We start from the raw sequence: 15,617 nt of genomic DNA on the forward strand, positions 1-15,617 counted from the left end.
TTCTATGCCTCCTTTTTAATGCCCAGAATTGTGAGTGCCAAAAATGTGAGTGGTTTCAATCTGCCAATTGATAATGGTACATTGATAGACTCTAAGCAAGTCACTAAACAGGTTAAATCTGGGATCCCATTCGGTAAAAAAAAAAGATTTTGCGTGCGTGCATGCGTGCGTGACAATGTACAACTGGAAATAAGGCAGGGACTCAAACAAAAGGGCAGCTGCTCACTGGAAGAGAGGAGACAAGCATGTCAGTTTCTCCACACTTGTATAGGTTTCCCCTGATTGCCTCCAGGTGAAGCCCAGTGGCTGACGACCTGCCCCACCCTGCCAATCACTTCCCTTACTAGGAAAGTGACAGCCCCAGACCCAGACAGGCAGAGTGGGGAGGCCATCACACAATCATTATTATTTTCTCAAAATGTCATATCTTTACCACCACAACTTTCTTATGGACCAAAAATATTAAAGCTCCCCCTTTTTTTTAATCTGTTGGTTAAAATAAAAAGTCTTCTCTAAAAAGTTAAAGCTCTATATAGCTATATAGCATTGCTATATAGAGTGTTTGTTCAGTAACAGGGGTCTCCCTGTCTCTCCAGCTCTTTAATAAATAGAAAATACAGTTTCAGGTGGGATACCAATACCAATTCATCATGTTCCAGTTCCATTATTGTCTGCTCAGTTGTTGTTGTTGTTGTTGTTTTTCATCACTTATTTATTTCATCTTGTGCGAGTTCTCTTTCCTGATTGGATCAAAAAGGTATCCCGACCAGAAAAAGTTTTTTTTCTGTGTACTAAAGAGCTGGACCCTGCTGAACAAACACTCTAGCAATTATTACTGTGGGAATATAGAGCTAAATAACACTTATTTTAACAAAAGGGAATTGAAAAGAAAAATATATATATAGTAGATGCTGCCCCTGCTTTTGCAGCACAAACCTGACATGCATCTAAATTGAGATTCAGTACCTCTCCCCACACACCCTCCACCCAGGGGCTTTTCCTTCCAGTCCTCAGACACAGTAGCTACATTGCATTGAAACAGCCAATGAGGAGACAGACGTCTGACAGCGGATTTGTGCCATTTCACTCAGCTTCTTGCCATTTCCTTTTTCCTGTCAGCTGTTGGTACAGTTCACAAGCAGGGGGCATAAGGCCACCCTGCGGCTCAGCATAGCGCAACCTCGGCAAGTCCTATCATCAGCCCTGCCCTATCTGGCTACAGAAGCGCTTAGTTTCCAGAGGAGCACCATGGTCCCTGTTAACAGACAAGAGAAAACAGACCGGGAGACAATGGCAAGAGAGTGACTGAGTAGAGCTTGATGTGCACAGAATGTTCTGTGGCTTCCATGATCGTGCATGGAATGTTCCATGGGTTCTGTAATCCCCTCCGACTGTGTGTGGAATATTCCACGGCTTCCATGCTGGCCCGGACGACGCAGAGCCGCACTGGAACCTGATCCCACATCCAGGCCACTGGATGCTGCGTGTAAGCGGAGTTCAGACCTCCCGCTGTTGCCAGAAACCACGGCTCATGTGCCGACGGTGTACAAGCCTCTGGTCAGTCAGAGCTCTGTTTGTTGTTCCAAGATTCATCTGTTCTCACACTGAGAGGGAGGCTCGCACACGCCCAGATTTCCTCTCAACTCTCCCATGCACACAGACATCACACAGAGGATGCAGAGACGACGACAGATCATAACCCTCTTGTGATGTTTTGCGGTGAGAGCCTGATAGCCAATTCACTTCAATGAACTGAGCTGACTCGGCTCAGATTTTGAGACCTGGATGACGCTGTGATCTCATTGAAGAAACACTAAATATTAATAAAAATGAATGCATGGCCTCCCTGTCCAATCTTCAGCTATTGGTAGTAAGTTACTGTTACGACCCGGCCTAGGGGTCACCCATACAATGAGGGGGAAAAGACATTCACAGGTTAAGACACCACACAGGGAAATACACATATGACCCTAGGGTGTCCAGTTTGTGAACGAAGCCACACAAATCAGTGTATGTAGTGTTCAGTGGCGAAGCCGCACTATAAAGGCTGGTTGTGTGCATTTATGTGTATTACTGTAGTGTGGTGACAGTCTCTCATTTAACCAGATGGAAATAACGATCTTTATAAATACGGTACCGTACTGCAACAATAAGAACATAAGCGCTACACAAGAACACTGTTGGTGTAACTGAGAGCCCTACACCCTTTCCCCACACACTTTGATCAGAAAACACATGACATCTGTCCCTCCATTCCCATACAACACCCTAACCAATGCTCCAAGCATCCTAGACTCTTCTCGCTCCTGGCAACCAAGCTGTGGAATGACCTTCCCCCTTCAGTCAGTACTGTAGACACGCCCCCCATCTTCTGCTGCAGTCTGAAAACTCATCTCATCAGACTCCATGTCACTCCTTATTTCCTTGTGGCAGTACTTGTTGCCTATGTTACCTAGATGATTTTGTTTACTTATTCAGATATGTACGTTCTTTAGATAGATGTATGCTGTTTGATTGTCCAAAGTTGCTAGGTTATTTAGATCGATATGGTCATGAAGTGTGGGTCATGACCGAAATAATAAGATTGCGGATACAAGCGGACAAAATGAGTTTTCTCAGACGGGTGGCTGGCCTCTGTCTTAGAGATAGAGTGAGAAGCATGGTCACCCACGAGGGACTCGGAGTAGAGCCGCTGCTCCGTCACTCGTAAAGGAGCCAGCTGAGGTGGTTCAGGCATCTGGTATGTATGCCTCCCGAGTGTCTCCCTAGGGAGGTCCTCGCTGCACGTCCCACTGGGAGGAGACCCCCTGGCAGACCAAGGACCAGATGGGGGGGATTATATCTCCACACTGGCCTTGGAACGCCTCGGGATCCCCCAGGAGAGTGGCTAATGTTGCTCGGGAAAGGGAAGTCTGGAGCTCTCTGCTGAAACGGTTGCCCCCGCGACCCGACTCCGGATAAACGGTTGAAGATGGATGGATGGATGCTAGGTTTGATGTTTACCTGGAATCCTAGTTACTAGCATCATATGATGTACATTTCATCATGAGCTCATGTCTGCGCAGACATCTGCATGCATGCCAGATTTTATAGCCGCACATTCTTTTTCAAGTACGCCAACTGCGCATGCCCTAAAACAGAAACATGGACTCTCCACTTGAAGAGATGTGTGTGAGGAGATCCGTTGCTACCCACATTTTTATAACTCATCGTTAAAAGCCTATAAAGACAACACAATGTGCTTAAATCTTGGAAAGAAATTGCCCTGACTGTCGAAAGAGATGATGCTTTGCATCTCTTGCACAGTACTGTACTCCCATCCCTGTCCTCCTCTGTTCTCACATACTATTTTATACTTTTCCGTTTTCTTGTTGAGCTAAGTACAATAAACAAAGAAGCTCTTCTTTTTTTTGTGCAATGGTCATCATTTTGATTTGGACTATTGCTGTGTGTGTGCATGTGTGCGCATGTGTGGAACGTGTGCGCATCTGCAGACACCAAATTGTAGTATAATCAGAACCACATCCGCGGACTCTCGCAGTTATGCGGATGCAGCATGAATAATTTGGCCTTTTACTCTGATCTTGCATTTTATAAATCGCTTTGGTTAAGAGCATCTGCTAATAAAATGATGTTTCTTTTTACATGCATAGATATTCAACTACGCCTCAACTTTCATGCTCTTCAGAAGGTTCACTTTCACTTTTATTTCAACATGTGTTTCAGTCTTATGTTGTATGTTAATCATGTTAACCCTGGTGTCCCTATTTTGGTGACATTTTTAAAATGTGTCACAACTTTGTCAAAAAGTTTCAACTTTTTTTAAATGTAAAAAGAGAGAAAATAGCAGATCTACAAGCTCACGACACGTTGTGTGCTTAGATTGGCTATGTTGCTATTTGTCGCTATTGCATTAAGTATATAGGGCTCTGTTTTTTACAAATTGAACCCTGGTGATGGTGTATACAGTTTGTTGTTTAATGAATCTGACGTTATTGTGATAGATTGTGACACACTGCACAGAAGCAGCATGGAGATGGCTCACAGACTCCAGACCACACCACATCATTTCCCAGGATCTTTGTACGCATGTGTCACAGGTCCACGCTCATCCAGGGTGATCTCATCGCTGGGCGTCACTCACCATCCAACAGGGCTGTTATTTAGGATGTTTTTTACGACTGGTCGGTTGGACTGGTGGCCCTGGTTCCTCACATGCGGCTTAAGCTTTCAGGAGTGGCTGTTTGATTGGTAGGGCCCTTGGGAGCATTTGCTGCTGTGCGTCCTCAGGGAGTATTACCAACCACACACCAACAGACTGTCCATAACCATAAGCAGGGGATTTGAGGTCTGGGATTGGTCCATTCAACAGGTAACAGAGCTCTGAGCTGGTGCCACGTGTCACTCCTATAGGAATAAGTTAAGGATGTTGGCTGATGCCAAAACACACCACCTCCCAGTTACAATAACATTTGTGGTCTGGATTTAAGCAGTCGGTGATATCATTGTCTTAGTAATATGCTTGAATTAGAGCAGCCTGGTAGAGAGTACTTATTGTCTGTGAAGTTTATTGAGCTAAAAGGATCCAAGACAAATGAAGAGCGGGGCTATGGTGAGCTAACTCTTCTGCTGCAGTACATGACTGAGGCTCTTGGACAGTAATGTCTAATAAATGCTTTAATAAATTCACTTTTAATGCCTAACATTTGCGCTAAAGTTATTCTGGCACACAGTGGCCATTATTTGGTTTGTTGTACATGTTTGCGATTTACTGTACCCATCACAAATGCCTACCGTTAGCCACTGGGCAGCTCCACAGCGGTAATTGGGGGATAAGTGCCTTGCTTAAGGGAACCACATCAGTACTTGTGAAAGGAGGGGTGAGCGTTACTCATTCACTTTCTCCACCCAGATATTCATCATAAGGATGGATGGAGTAAGTTGTTTATCAGAAGTTTTTACAGGCCAGAGCAACACAGGTTACTTTAGTTCATACAGTTCACACAAGTACAAGTCAAAAAACTAGGCAAACTACTGAACAAACACATTTTGCATAGAGCTTCATCAAGCAAGTTTTTGACAAACTTGAAAATGGAAGTGTGTGTGTGTGCATGCATGTGTGTGTGTGTGTGTGTGTGTGTGTGTGTGTGTGTGTGTGTGTGTGTGTGTGTGTGTGTGTGTGTGTGTGTGTGTGTGTGTGTGTGTGTGTGTGTGTGTGCAATCTGTGCATGCGTGCATGTGTGTTTGCGCGTGTGTGTTTATACAGCCCTTTGTGTGATTAAAGTAAAAGGTATGCAGCATTTTTAGTGCTTATTAATACTGGTCAGCACTGTAACTCTACTGTACCTGTTTGATGATACAGTATATTAAAAAGCAGCGGAATATGTGAAGATCTATCTGAATAACTTACAAGTTCTATTAACAGAGTTTTATTTCAAATTAATTAATTTCAAACTCTAGTAGGCTGTTTCATAGTTACAGACATATCAATACTTCTCATTACAGCCATCTACAATCCAATCCAAAAAATAACCAATGTAAAAAATAAAAACAAGACACAAAAACAACAACAACAACAAAAAAGCCACATTGTTTTCACGTGTCATTAAATATATTCATTTAGGATAAACATAATATATTAGTATGCATTAGAAGACATCACACAACCTTTTTTTCAATGGACACAGCTAAACATTTACAAAGTATGAACACAAGCAGATAGTTATTTAGGACAGGAATACTTCAACTGTAGTCCAGTCCTCCAAATGTGAAGAAAACTGACCTAAATGTACACAGGATACAAATTTGTTGGTTGGGACACTTTCTAAGCAGGTTGTAATATTCAAATACATCTGAAGAATGGGGTATCTGTGTGTGTGTGTGTGTGTGTGTGTGTGTGTGTGTGTGTGTGTGTGTGTGTGTGTGTGGTTTCAGGTAATTTGCATGGCATGCATGTACATAATGTTCATATACTGTGTGTGTGTGTGTGTGTGTGTGTGTGTGTGTGTGTGTGTGTGTGTGTGTGTGTGTGTGTGTGTGTGTGTGTGTGTGTGTGTGTGTGTGCGTGCGTGCGCGCATTAACTCCTGGATATAACTCTCTCTGTGGTCTTCTGTGTGCATAGCGCACAGGTAAACATGAGAAATCCGTCTCATATTCATTCATTTGTCATTCCATTTATTAAGCCTACATCATTTAAAACTCTGGTTAATAACACATGGACACAGATCTAGTAAAAGTTTAACAAAATAAAACAAAGCAAAAAAATACAATAGTAATACTATACAACTATATAACATGTAGACAGGGGGACATTCCTTTATATCGAGTACCAAGTAATGTCTTGAAAAGGGAATGCCGTCCTCAAAATAAATTGCTTTGAGGTGAAAAGTATTTTCGCAGATCGCGCTGCAAGATAAAATGTCTGTGATATTATATCACTCCACAGGTTGTTTTGTATTCCGCCCCAACATGTACTGTATACAAACTCAATGTGTACATAATTCACAATCATAGTTATAGCTTTTAGTCAGCTAAATAGTGAGCATGCATTATCCTGTCAGCGGTATGGGCGTTGCATGACGGGTCTTGACGTTCAACATTTCTTTTCTTTTTTTCTGAGTAGAAAGACATGGTTCACCAGCTTGTCTGTACTGTAGATGAAGTTGAGGTTTTCACTTCACTGCTCATTTGCAAAAATGAGTCTCTGAGTGTTTGGGGGACGTCCATTTTCTGAGAACAAATTAGTCTGTTGTTGTTAGAGGAACCACTGAAATCCAAGTCATCTCCTATGGTGACTCAGAGTCACAAATGTAAACCGCAGGCATCAGTCAAAACAAATACAACAGGCATCAATATAGTCATACATAGTGGGGAGTTGTCAGTATGGATTTTGTTTGCGTGTTATGAGGCTTGTTCTGCGCTGCCCTTGTGGGAATATGAACATATCTCATATGTTCGGAATACTCTTAACTTGTAGAAAATAAGTGCACGGTTGACAACATGTCTATTCTACTTCTAGTCGATAATATGACAATCTATTAAAAATATCATCTACTGTATTTACTGTATGCATGTACTGTATGTACGCACAAATGGTTACTTAACATTGCAGAGGTCACAACCACAACATACTGCTTAACTATATGTAAGCATTCATCAAAAACGTGCTTGTAATAACACATTCTGGTAGTATACACTATACAGGGTAAGAAGTGTATCATTATGGCACTTTGATGTCCATTCACATGACATGAGCTGTATTATTGAGGTAAAAACACCCACATATGAGCAAGTAGCTCTCAGGTGAACGGCACCTGGTCGTCCCCCCTTCATCCTCTTTATGAGTGTGGGACCACAGTAAAACCTAGTTTTAATGAGCGATTTAACGCGTTAACACTTTAAACTGTGTACACAATTTAACACGACAAGGCTTGGCCAGCTGCATGAGCTGCTAATCATTATCATCACTGCGAGTGAAATCCCCCAATGTTGATTCTGCATCTCTTCAGTTCACGTCAACAACAACACAGAAGAGGAACAGGCCTCCGAAAACACAGGAACGTGATACAGTAGATGAACGTGTTCTTTTGAAATGAATTCCTAAGGTATTTTTTAAAACTACTAGTAGGCCTATGTCATGGGTAGGATAGTCAGGGTGTTACAAATATATGAAACATTAGGTGCAAACTCTGCAATTCCACGACAAAAAAAGAACAAAAACGAAACCTCGACAGAAACAGACTGTAGAATGAGCTCCTTCACGATAGCGAGTTCCTAAAAACACTAATCTCATTTCTTTTATTTTTGCTTCCCACTCAAAGCAGCAGCACTCAGTCGTTTACCCCTCTCCGATTATCTTCATCCCATAGCCCTCTAGTTCGTTTCCTTTTCATCTTCTCTCTTCTCAGTTTTTGTCTTACTCGGGCTAGAGACAAGTTAATTCTGCCGGCACACCTCTCTCTCTCCCTCCGTCTGTCCATCTCTATTTCCCCATTTCCTTCCTCACCGACCCCTCCTAGCACTTCCCTCGCTTGTCACGCTGCTGGAACTTCCTGAGCCTGCGACCCCAGAGGTCCTTCCAGGGGATGAGCAGGCTTCCCTTGTCCGCCACCACGCCACTCTGCCCAGGGGAGTCGTCGTCTGTGCCCAGGAGAAGGTACTTCCTCCCGGGCTTGATCTTGGGACACTTGCAGGCCACGTCTTTGGCACGCACCCACAGCAGCTGGTCCCCACGGCGGATGCGGTGCTCGCCCTGCTTGTAAACGGAGATGATGTTGACGGTGAACTTCCACCACTCTCCCGCTTTATCTCCCTTGAGGACATGCGCTTGGACGGCTGGTGGAGGATGAGAAGAAATGGGAAGAGAAGGGATGAGAAAAAAAACAAGAAAAAAAGTCAAAAAGACCCGCTAGAGGCCCCTAGAGGTCGTGCTGCTCCTTATGCATGATGTGACCAAAGTGGTTTGAACCATGCTCTCATTAGCGGGGCTAAAATAGTCTAAAAGTCAAAATAGTAAACTCTGGCATTCTATTGAGTGACAGACGGCTAGAAGTCAAAATGCATCATGTCTGCATGTTTGTCAAGTAACACAGTACATATTAAAAGGTGAGCTGTGAAACGGTAATGACCTCTGCGCTTCCAGCCCCGTCCACGGTCTGAGCGTGACCCTGAAGGAACGTCGATCAGCGGCTGTAAATGTCATGATTTCACGAGAAAATCTGACATGTTTAAAATCTGGAGATCGCATGACCCCGCAGTCTGCCGACTGCTCCCACCCAGTCCCTCAGTCCCTCCCTTCATCCCCTGACCCCTGACCCTCCCCCCGTTGTGTCAGTACAGTATTGCCATAGCGCACCTGCGGGCGAAGACAATGGTTGCCCGTGGAGTGTTTGAATGAGTCCCCTCCTATGGATGTATCCAAGGAACCTCGACTGGTGAGGGGGTGTGGGGTGGGATCAGCAGGGGTTCAGGGTTCTGGAGTATTGGGTTCTATTCCATAAAAAACGGCCCAAAAGCGAAGTACATTTTATTGAAAAGTACCACATCTGTTAACGATCAACCTGCTTGCTGAAACCACGCCATTCCAATTGGTCTATCAGGTGTTACATCGGAACATGTCGGCAAACCCTATAGGCTACGGCAGAGCTGGTAACTGTTGGACGACTTCCAGCAGAACATCTTGACAGTAGTGTATGGAAGAACACCTCCCCCAGGACACCTCGGTCACACAAACACACATTACTTCATCACTGTGATCGCAAAACAACTGAACAACAGCTGAACACGCTTGAGATGAAGTAGTTTAGCCAGGGAATGTGCTATTAACACTAAACTGTGTGTGTGTGTGGGGGGTGGGGGCAATCTAAATAGTTTCCACTCACAATTGTGTTGAATTAACCCAAATTGAGGCAAGGAGATTACACGGATGTGTGTGAGACGCTTGAGATGCACTCTGGCATGCACATGCATGCAACATGTCTATGCACATCCACGTGCATAAGACAAAGACATGCATCTACACGCACACGCGCACACACACACACACACACACACACACACACACACACACACACACACACACACACACACACTTCCAACCCTGTCTTGTGACTCCCAATCCGCCCTTGTGATCACTTGAGTGTACCTCAAGGGAAGAGGAAAGAACAATCTATCATGTTCGATCATTATTTGAAAATAGGACAGGAAGTGAGGCTTTCTCCTCGTCTTTGTGGTCGAACGCGATCGCCCTCTGTTGGGTTGCTCATCAATCGTTCCTTATTACGGCCTGGAATGCTCAAAGAGAACAGGAGTGGAGGGATTGTGTGTGTGTGTGTGTGTGTGTGTGTGGGGGGGGGGGGGCTGGTGTTCCTGGTGTGAGCAAATTGCACACAATTTTCAGAAGAAAGGAAGGTTGTTGGGCTGGGGAGAGCGAGTCCTCTCACAGTCCTGCCATTCATTAACAATGTGTCTCTGGGCTGCAGCCCACTCCTTCATCCAGACACATAAAGGGTGTGTGTGGGGTGGAGGAGGAGGGGAGGGTAAAGGGGGAACTATTTGTCTTCCCAGCACACAGAGAAGGTTCTAGAAGAATCGAGATGTGTTCCGACCTCACGAGCTGTCCGGGTTCAACTCCCAGAGCCCCATCCAAGTGTGCAGCGTGAGAATCCAGTTGGAGAGACACGTATACGTAGGTCCCTTCTCTACTGTATATCGCAGGGTCTCTCTCTCTCTCCACGCGCTACACTTTTTTTTTGGTTAATTTTACGCTGAAGAGTTTTATGTGTACCGCTGAACTCGATGGAGGCTCACCAGTACAGACAGCATCACAGCACTGTATGTCTGTGCCTCTCTATATACTGGGTATATCTTACAGTAAGTACTGTATGTAGCACACAATAATTGTCTTTCAAACACACTAACACACATTTAAGTACACACCACTCCTCCCACTGTATTTGAGCTAATCAGGGGCAAAGAGCTGAATTGTGATATTTGAAAGAAGTGGCTCAGGGGTGGAACTTTTATTCTCCACTAAAACATAAGAACTGCTGAGTGCTGACCGAGAGAGAGAGAGAGAGAGAGAGAGAGAGAGAGAGAGAGAGAGAGAGAGAGAGAGAGAGAGAGAGAGAGAGAGAGAGAGAGAGAGAGACAGAGAGAGAGAGAGAGAGAAGGTGGGTGATGGGGCAGAAGGGATGGGTGTATGAAAGCAACACTGAAAAATCCTGAGCATTACTTCAGTTATTATTTTAACATTTTTAATACATGGTTCCTTTTTTCTAAGCCTACTAGAGTTAAATCGCTGTGAAGAAGCACTACAAAGAGGCGGGGTATAAGGGAGTGGGGGGCAATTCTTCAATGACTGTCAACAAGGCCCCCTGCAGGCCAGGGCCCCAGCCACCCACTGGGTTTGTCTTCTCTGGGCAGTGTGCTGGGGCTTGACCTGGACACCGTCAACAAGCGAGGGCTAATCAAATTAGAGTTTGGTTAATTACAACGCTGAGGGCTCCCTGTCCCTTTTGGTTATCACCAGAGTGAAGGATCTGGGGACCTGTTACCCCCGGGGGGTGAGCGCAGAGGGGCGTCCAGGGTGGCCGGGGGCAACGAGGCTGGGAGGCCCTGCCATTGAGCGCCATCCCATGAACGTCAGCAAACATGCAGCCCTTTGATTCATTATCCCCCCCCCCCGGCAGCACAGAGAAGGGAGGGAGTATGTGCACGTGTGTGTGTGTGTGTGTGTGTGTGTGTGTGTGTGTATATACACAGGTATATGAGCATGTGCGTGCATGTGTGCGTGCGTGCGTGCAGAAGGGTGTCAGGGGGAGAATATAATCCTTTTGTGTCCTCCGTCTCCGTAGCTACGGTGGCGATGAAAAACAAAGAGCGAATAAACACGACATATTTCTTTCTCCTCCTCCGGGGTGGCAATCCGTCAGCGTCTGCTTAATTTACCACCTGTTTGTGCCCCGCGGAATGCTCCGCGCCCGACAGAGTGCACAACTGTGTTTAAACAGAGGGCCCCTTCCCGCGACCCCCAGGGGCCCACACCGCCACTCACACTTGGGGGGAGTGCGTGTGTGTGTGTGTGTGTGTGTGTGTGTGTGTGTGTGTGTCTGTGTGTGTGTGTGTGTGTGTGTGTGTGTGTGTGTGTGTGTGTGTATGGGGGGGGGGGGGGTTATGGCCCCCGAAAGAACAGAGAGAAGCACCACAAAGGACCCCCGCGACAGGCCTGAGAAATGAATTAGACAGAGGGGAGAGGAATGCATCCTTGAAGCAGAGATGTCTGCCATTCAACCTCTGCATATTTATGGCACAATCATCCGCTTCCAGACTTTTTCGATGAAGTTCAGAGGAAAGCAGAACCCCACCGGGGACCGCCTGCTTTTCATGAAGCAGTATGACTGATTTATAGATGCAGGGCCCGTCCTGTCTGTGGTGATTAAGATTGAAACCGTCGGAAAACATTGGAAATGACTAGCTGATTCTTGGCTCCCCGGTGATGTTAACCAAATGTATTGAATTATTGACTGCTCAGAAATCAATGGAGGAAGCAAAAATAAAATGAAGTTGGACGCTGTTTGCAAAACGCTATGTATCATTGACACAAATGTACATCAATCACAACGATTTCAAATGAGAAGTGATGCAGGTGAATGGGAAACAACATTTGTGGGACTGGATGTATTCCATCATAGGATGAAATTATGAACCCTCATTATAGCTATTGGGTGCACCGCAATTACATAACCGTCGATCAAAATATTAATTGATATGTTGGTCAGCAATAAGGAAATTGGCTTGAATGCAAAAGTAAAAGTGGCCAAGAATACACTGCAGCTGTAGTCTAACCACTTTACCCCTGGTGTCCCTATTTTGGGCATGTCATTATAGTCATTATATATGTCAAATAAATCTCTGATTTATATAATTACATTGCGACATGTTGTGTGCTTGTAGATTGGCTATTTAAATAAAAAAAGAGGAAAAACTTGGAACATTTTTGAAAATAGGGCTTAAGTGGTTAACAAAGACAAATGTCGGGTTGTGTCTGAAGCCCGGAGTATAAGAACACTCTTATTGTCTTTTTTATGAGGATATAGTCTGGAAGACTTGGCTGAAAGCAGAGAACATACTGTATTCTTCTCAAGTCAAAGGAAGAAGAGCTTCTTTCCCCCCCAATCCTGCGACTGCGGAGATTTGTTCTGTGGCTTACAGACGTGGATCTGCTGATAGCAGATCTACCATTATATTGCTGTGATTGATGATGTGGAAAATCTGAACAGGGGAGGGGGATCATTCGCCGCGTGGGTAAATCTAGGGCTGCACAGCAGGACAGCGCAACGAAACCGTATATCTCCGACAGCGGCCGATGCGTGTGAGCCCCTATAGGTACCGTACAATCCTTCATGCTGCTACCGCCTCTGTCTTATGTCCCCCCCCCCCCACCCCCTCCCTCCTCGTCCTGGGGGCCACAGGTATGATGCTGTTCCAGTGTTGCGGTTTCTGCTTTGGATCCAGGACAAGGGGGATAATGGCCTAATATCATCCATCATCCCAACATCAAATTTCCTTTTCGCTTCAAGTTGTACAGTATACTGTAGTACCTATTGAATTTGTGAGGGAAGTGGGATTTAAAACAGGACAGAGAAACCCGAACAGAGAAACCCAAAAATATAGAGTCCTGTTCCACAGAAGGTTAAAACAAAAAGTGTTAAGGTGTCATTAGGCGTAGAGCCCGACCGATATATCATTCTGGTCGTCATTATTCTACTTCTTTGATGACAATATCGTCAATTCGGCCATTATCTAGCCGATGTGTCCCGATTTCCCCAAAAATAGCTGATCTACAAGATATAATGCATGTAGATCAGTTATTTGGTGGTTGTTGTTTTGTTTTATAGGGCCTATACGTGGTTAAATAAAATACATTTCACTCTATATGCATTTTATATTTACTTGTCCATTGTATAATTAATTAAAGTTAAATGTTTTTTTCACATAGAAACTTTATCCAAATCTAAGTTTCATAAATTGATTAGAACACTCGGTCAAAGGATCTGTAAATTGGACCCAAAGATCTGGCATCGGTCAGGCTCTAATTTTGCAACACGATATCCGTCTACCTGACGCTGCGTTTTATATGTGTGTGTGCGTGCGTGTGTGTGTGTGTGTGTGTGTGTGTGTGTGTGTGTGTGTGTGTGTGTGTGTGTGTGTGTGTGTGTGTGTGTATATATATATATATATATATATATATATATATATATATATATATATATATATATATATATATATATATCTAACTATATAAATGGCGAGCAACTTCCGCACCCTCGGTGGCGACACCCCACAGCTCTGTTATCGGATAAACAACGCACCGCCAGACCACATGTCGCCTACTGACTCGCCACGGCGGCCGCACTGAATTTACGCCTCGCGTAGGGGACATCTCACTGTTCACTACACCTTTTCCACCGCGCAACATAATTAATTCTACTCACCAAATGTCGGACAAAACGGAAGGGGAGGCAGCTTCGTACCGTTTACCGTGCGCACGACCTCATCACCACAACAGCAGGCAGCCGCTGCGGGGGTTTTTTCCTTTTTTTCCAAACTTTTTTTTTGGTCACCATTTTCTCCAGGCACCATTTCTGGTGTAACGTCGGGTGTTTCTTTTCACCAGCCAATCACCTTTCACGTTGCCACGTCCGTTGCCACGTCGCGCTGACGTACGCTAAACAAGCGCTGCCGTGCGCACAATGCAAACGAGCCCAAAGGCGCGCAAAAATAAGCCGACCATTGCTTAGACACAAAGTCAGACCTGGCAACGCAGCCTACGCCAATCATGTGTGAGAGATCTACAAGCTATGGGGCAGAGACGCCACCGTATCTTAGCAACAACTACAGCGCTCACTCTCATTGGTCGTGCCACGCTAAGAGCAGTCTCCAGACAATGGCATCGCAGACAGCTTGCTGTTACTGCTGTAGCCATCACAGGCAGTTGCAGCACGACGGACAGGGCGCTGTGATAGCTGCCATGTCGCTAACGCTAACCTGGTTGTCATGCCTGCAGCGGCTGTGCAATCACTTTGTCAACAATGCACGTTCGTGTGGTCAATGTCTATATTGCTGCTCAGTTCGTCCATTGTAGATGGTGTATGTTTGTGTGTGTCTTCTGGAGAACCCCCCCCCCCCCCCAAATACACGTACTCACAACAACACCAGGCGGCCGCCATCTTGCAGAAAGGGCTGCCATTCGCCAGCTTTCAGAAAAACAAGCAACCACCTTCATATTTTTTTTTTTTTTTTTGTTTTTTTTCCTTTTGGAAATTTTCATCCCACGATTTCCGCGCGGACCACCAGGGGGTCCGCGGACCCCCTGGTGGTCCGCGAAACATACAAAATATAATTTCTTCTACTTATTTTTCATCATTTTGTAACTTTTACATTACACTTTCTTACAATTTTTTTTTTTTTTTTCCCTTTTTGCAAATGTTACTTAGACAATTTCTCTACCCCCATATACACACGCCCACGCGGGCCCCGTGCGCGTACATGCCTCTAACAGCCATAATCCCCATCTATACTGCCCACTCTGTGCTGCAGCTACACGGATACAGACACAGGGACACGGCGGGACCAACAAACGCAAAGCCCCGTGCGCGGCTGGGGTTGAGGGGGGCGTAGCCCCCCGAAACTCTAGTATATATATATATGTCAACTGCTTCTGTGGATTCATTGACAATATAATGTGATTGCTGTGTGTTTTGGCTGCTGTTTTCAAGTTGGGATTAGCTGTAAAAATGCCTGAGAGCTTTGCCAAATGCCTCAGGTTGACTTGGCGTGGCGCTCACGTCTATCAACCTGTTTTTCCCCCTGCCTTAATGGAGAGCGTGCAGTCGACTCCTCTTAATATTTATAGTAAGGTTATTGTGAACACAGTGAGACCAAAAGAGCCATATGGTGGGGTGGTGCTTGGAGGGGAGACAGAAGAGAGGGTTCTGGAGGGACTGGAACGGAGGCTAACAGTAGTACGAGTCCTTTTAGAAGCAGGGGAGCCTTAAATAATACATTGTCTTTGCAGGTCTGCCATCCTGTCACTGTGGACCAGCCATTGACACCA

The 15,617-nt window shown here is 45.1% G+C and overlaps 1 protein-coding gene across 1 annotated transcript in view; it reads right to left on the bottom strand.

Annotated features, from left to right (window-relative positions):
* Nucleotides 1–5,413: 5,413 nt before the first annotated feature.
* Nucleotides 5,414–15,617, bottom strand: part of ntn1b (netrin 1b) — a 55,692-nt gene continuing 45,488 nt past the window's right edge. The window contains exon 7 of the mRNA XM_084071435.1: nucleotides 5,414–8,335. Within this exon, the coding sequence (XP_083927561.1) occupies nucleotides 8,016–8,335 (320 nt within the window). The 3' untranslated portion in view covers nucleotides 5,414–8,015. The remainder of the gene's footprint in view (nucleotides 8,336–15,617) is intronic.

This window comes from Gymnoscopelus microlampas (assembly GCF_963454915.1).
Source record: "Gymnoscopelus microlampas genome assembly, chromosome: 11".
Classification (NCBI taxonomy): Eukaryota; Metazoa; Chordata; class Actinopteri; order Myctophiformes; family Myctophidae; genus Gymnoscopelus; species Gymnoscopelus microlampas.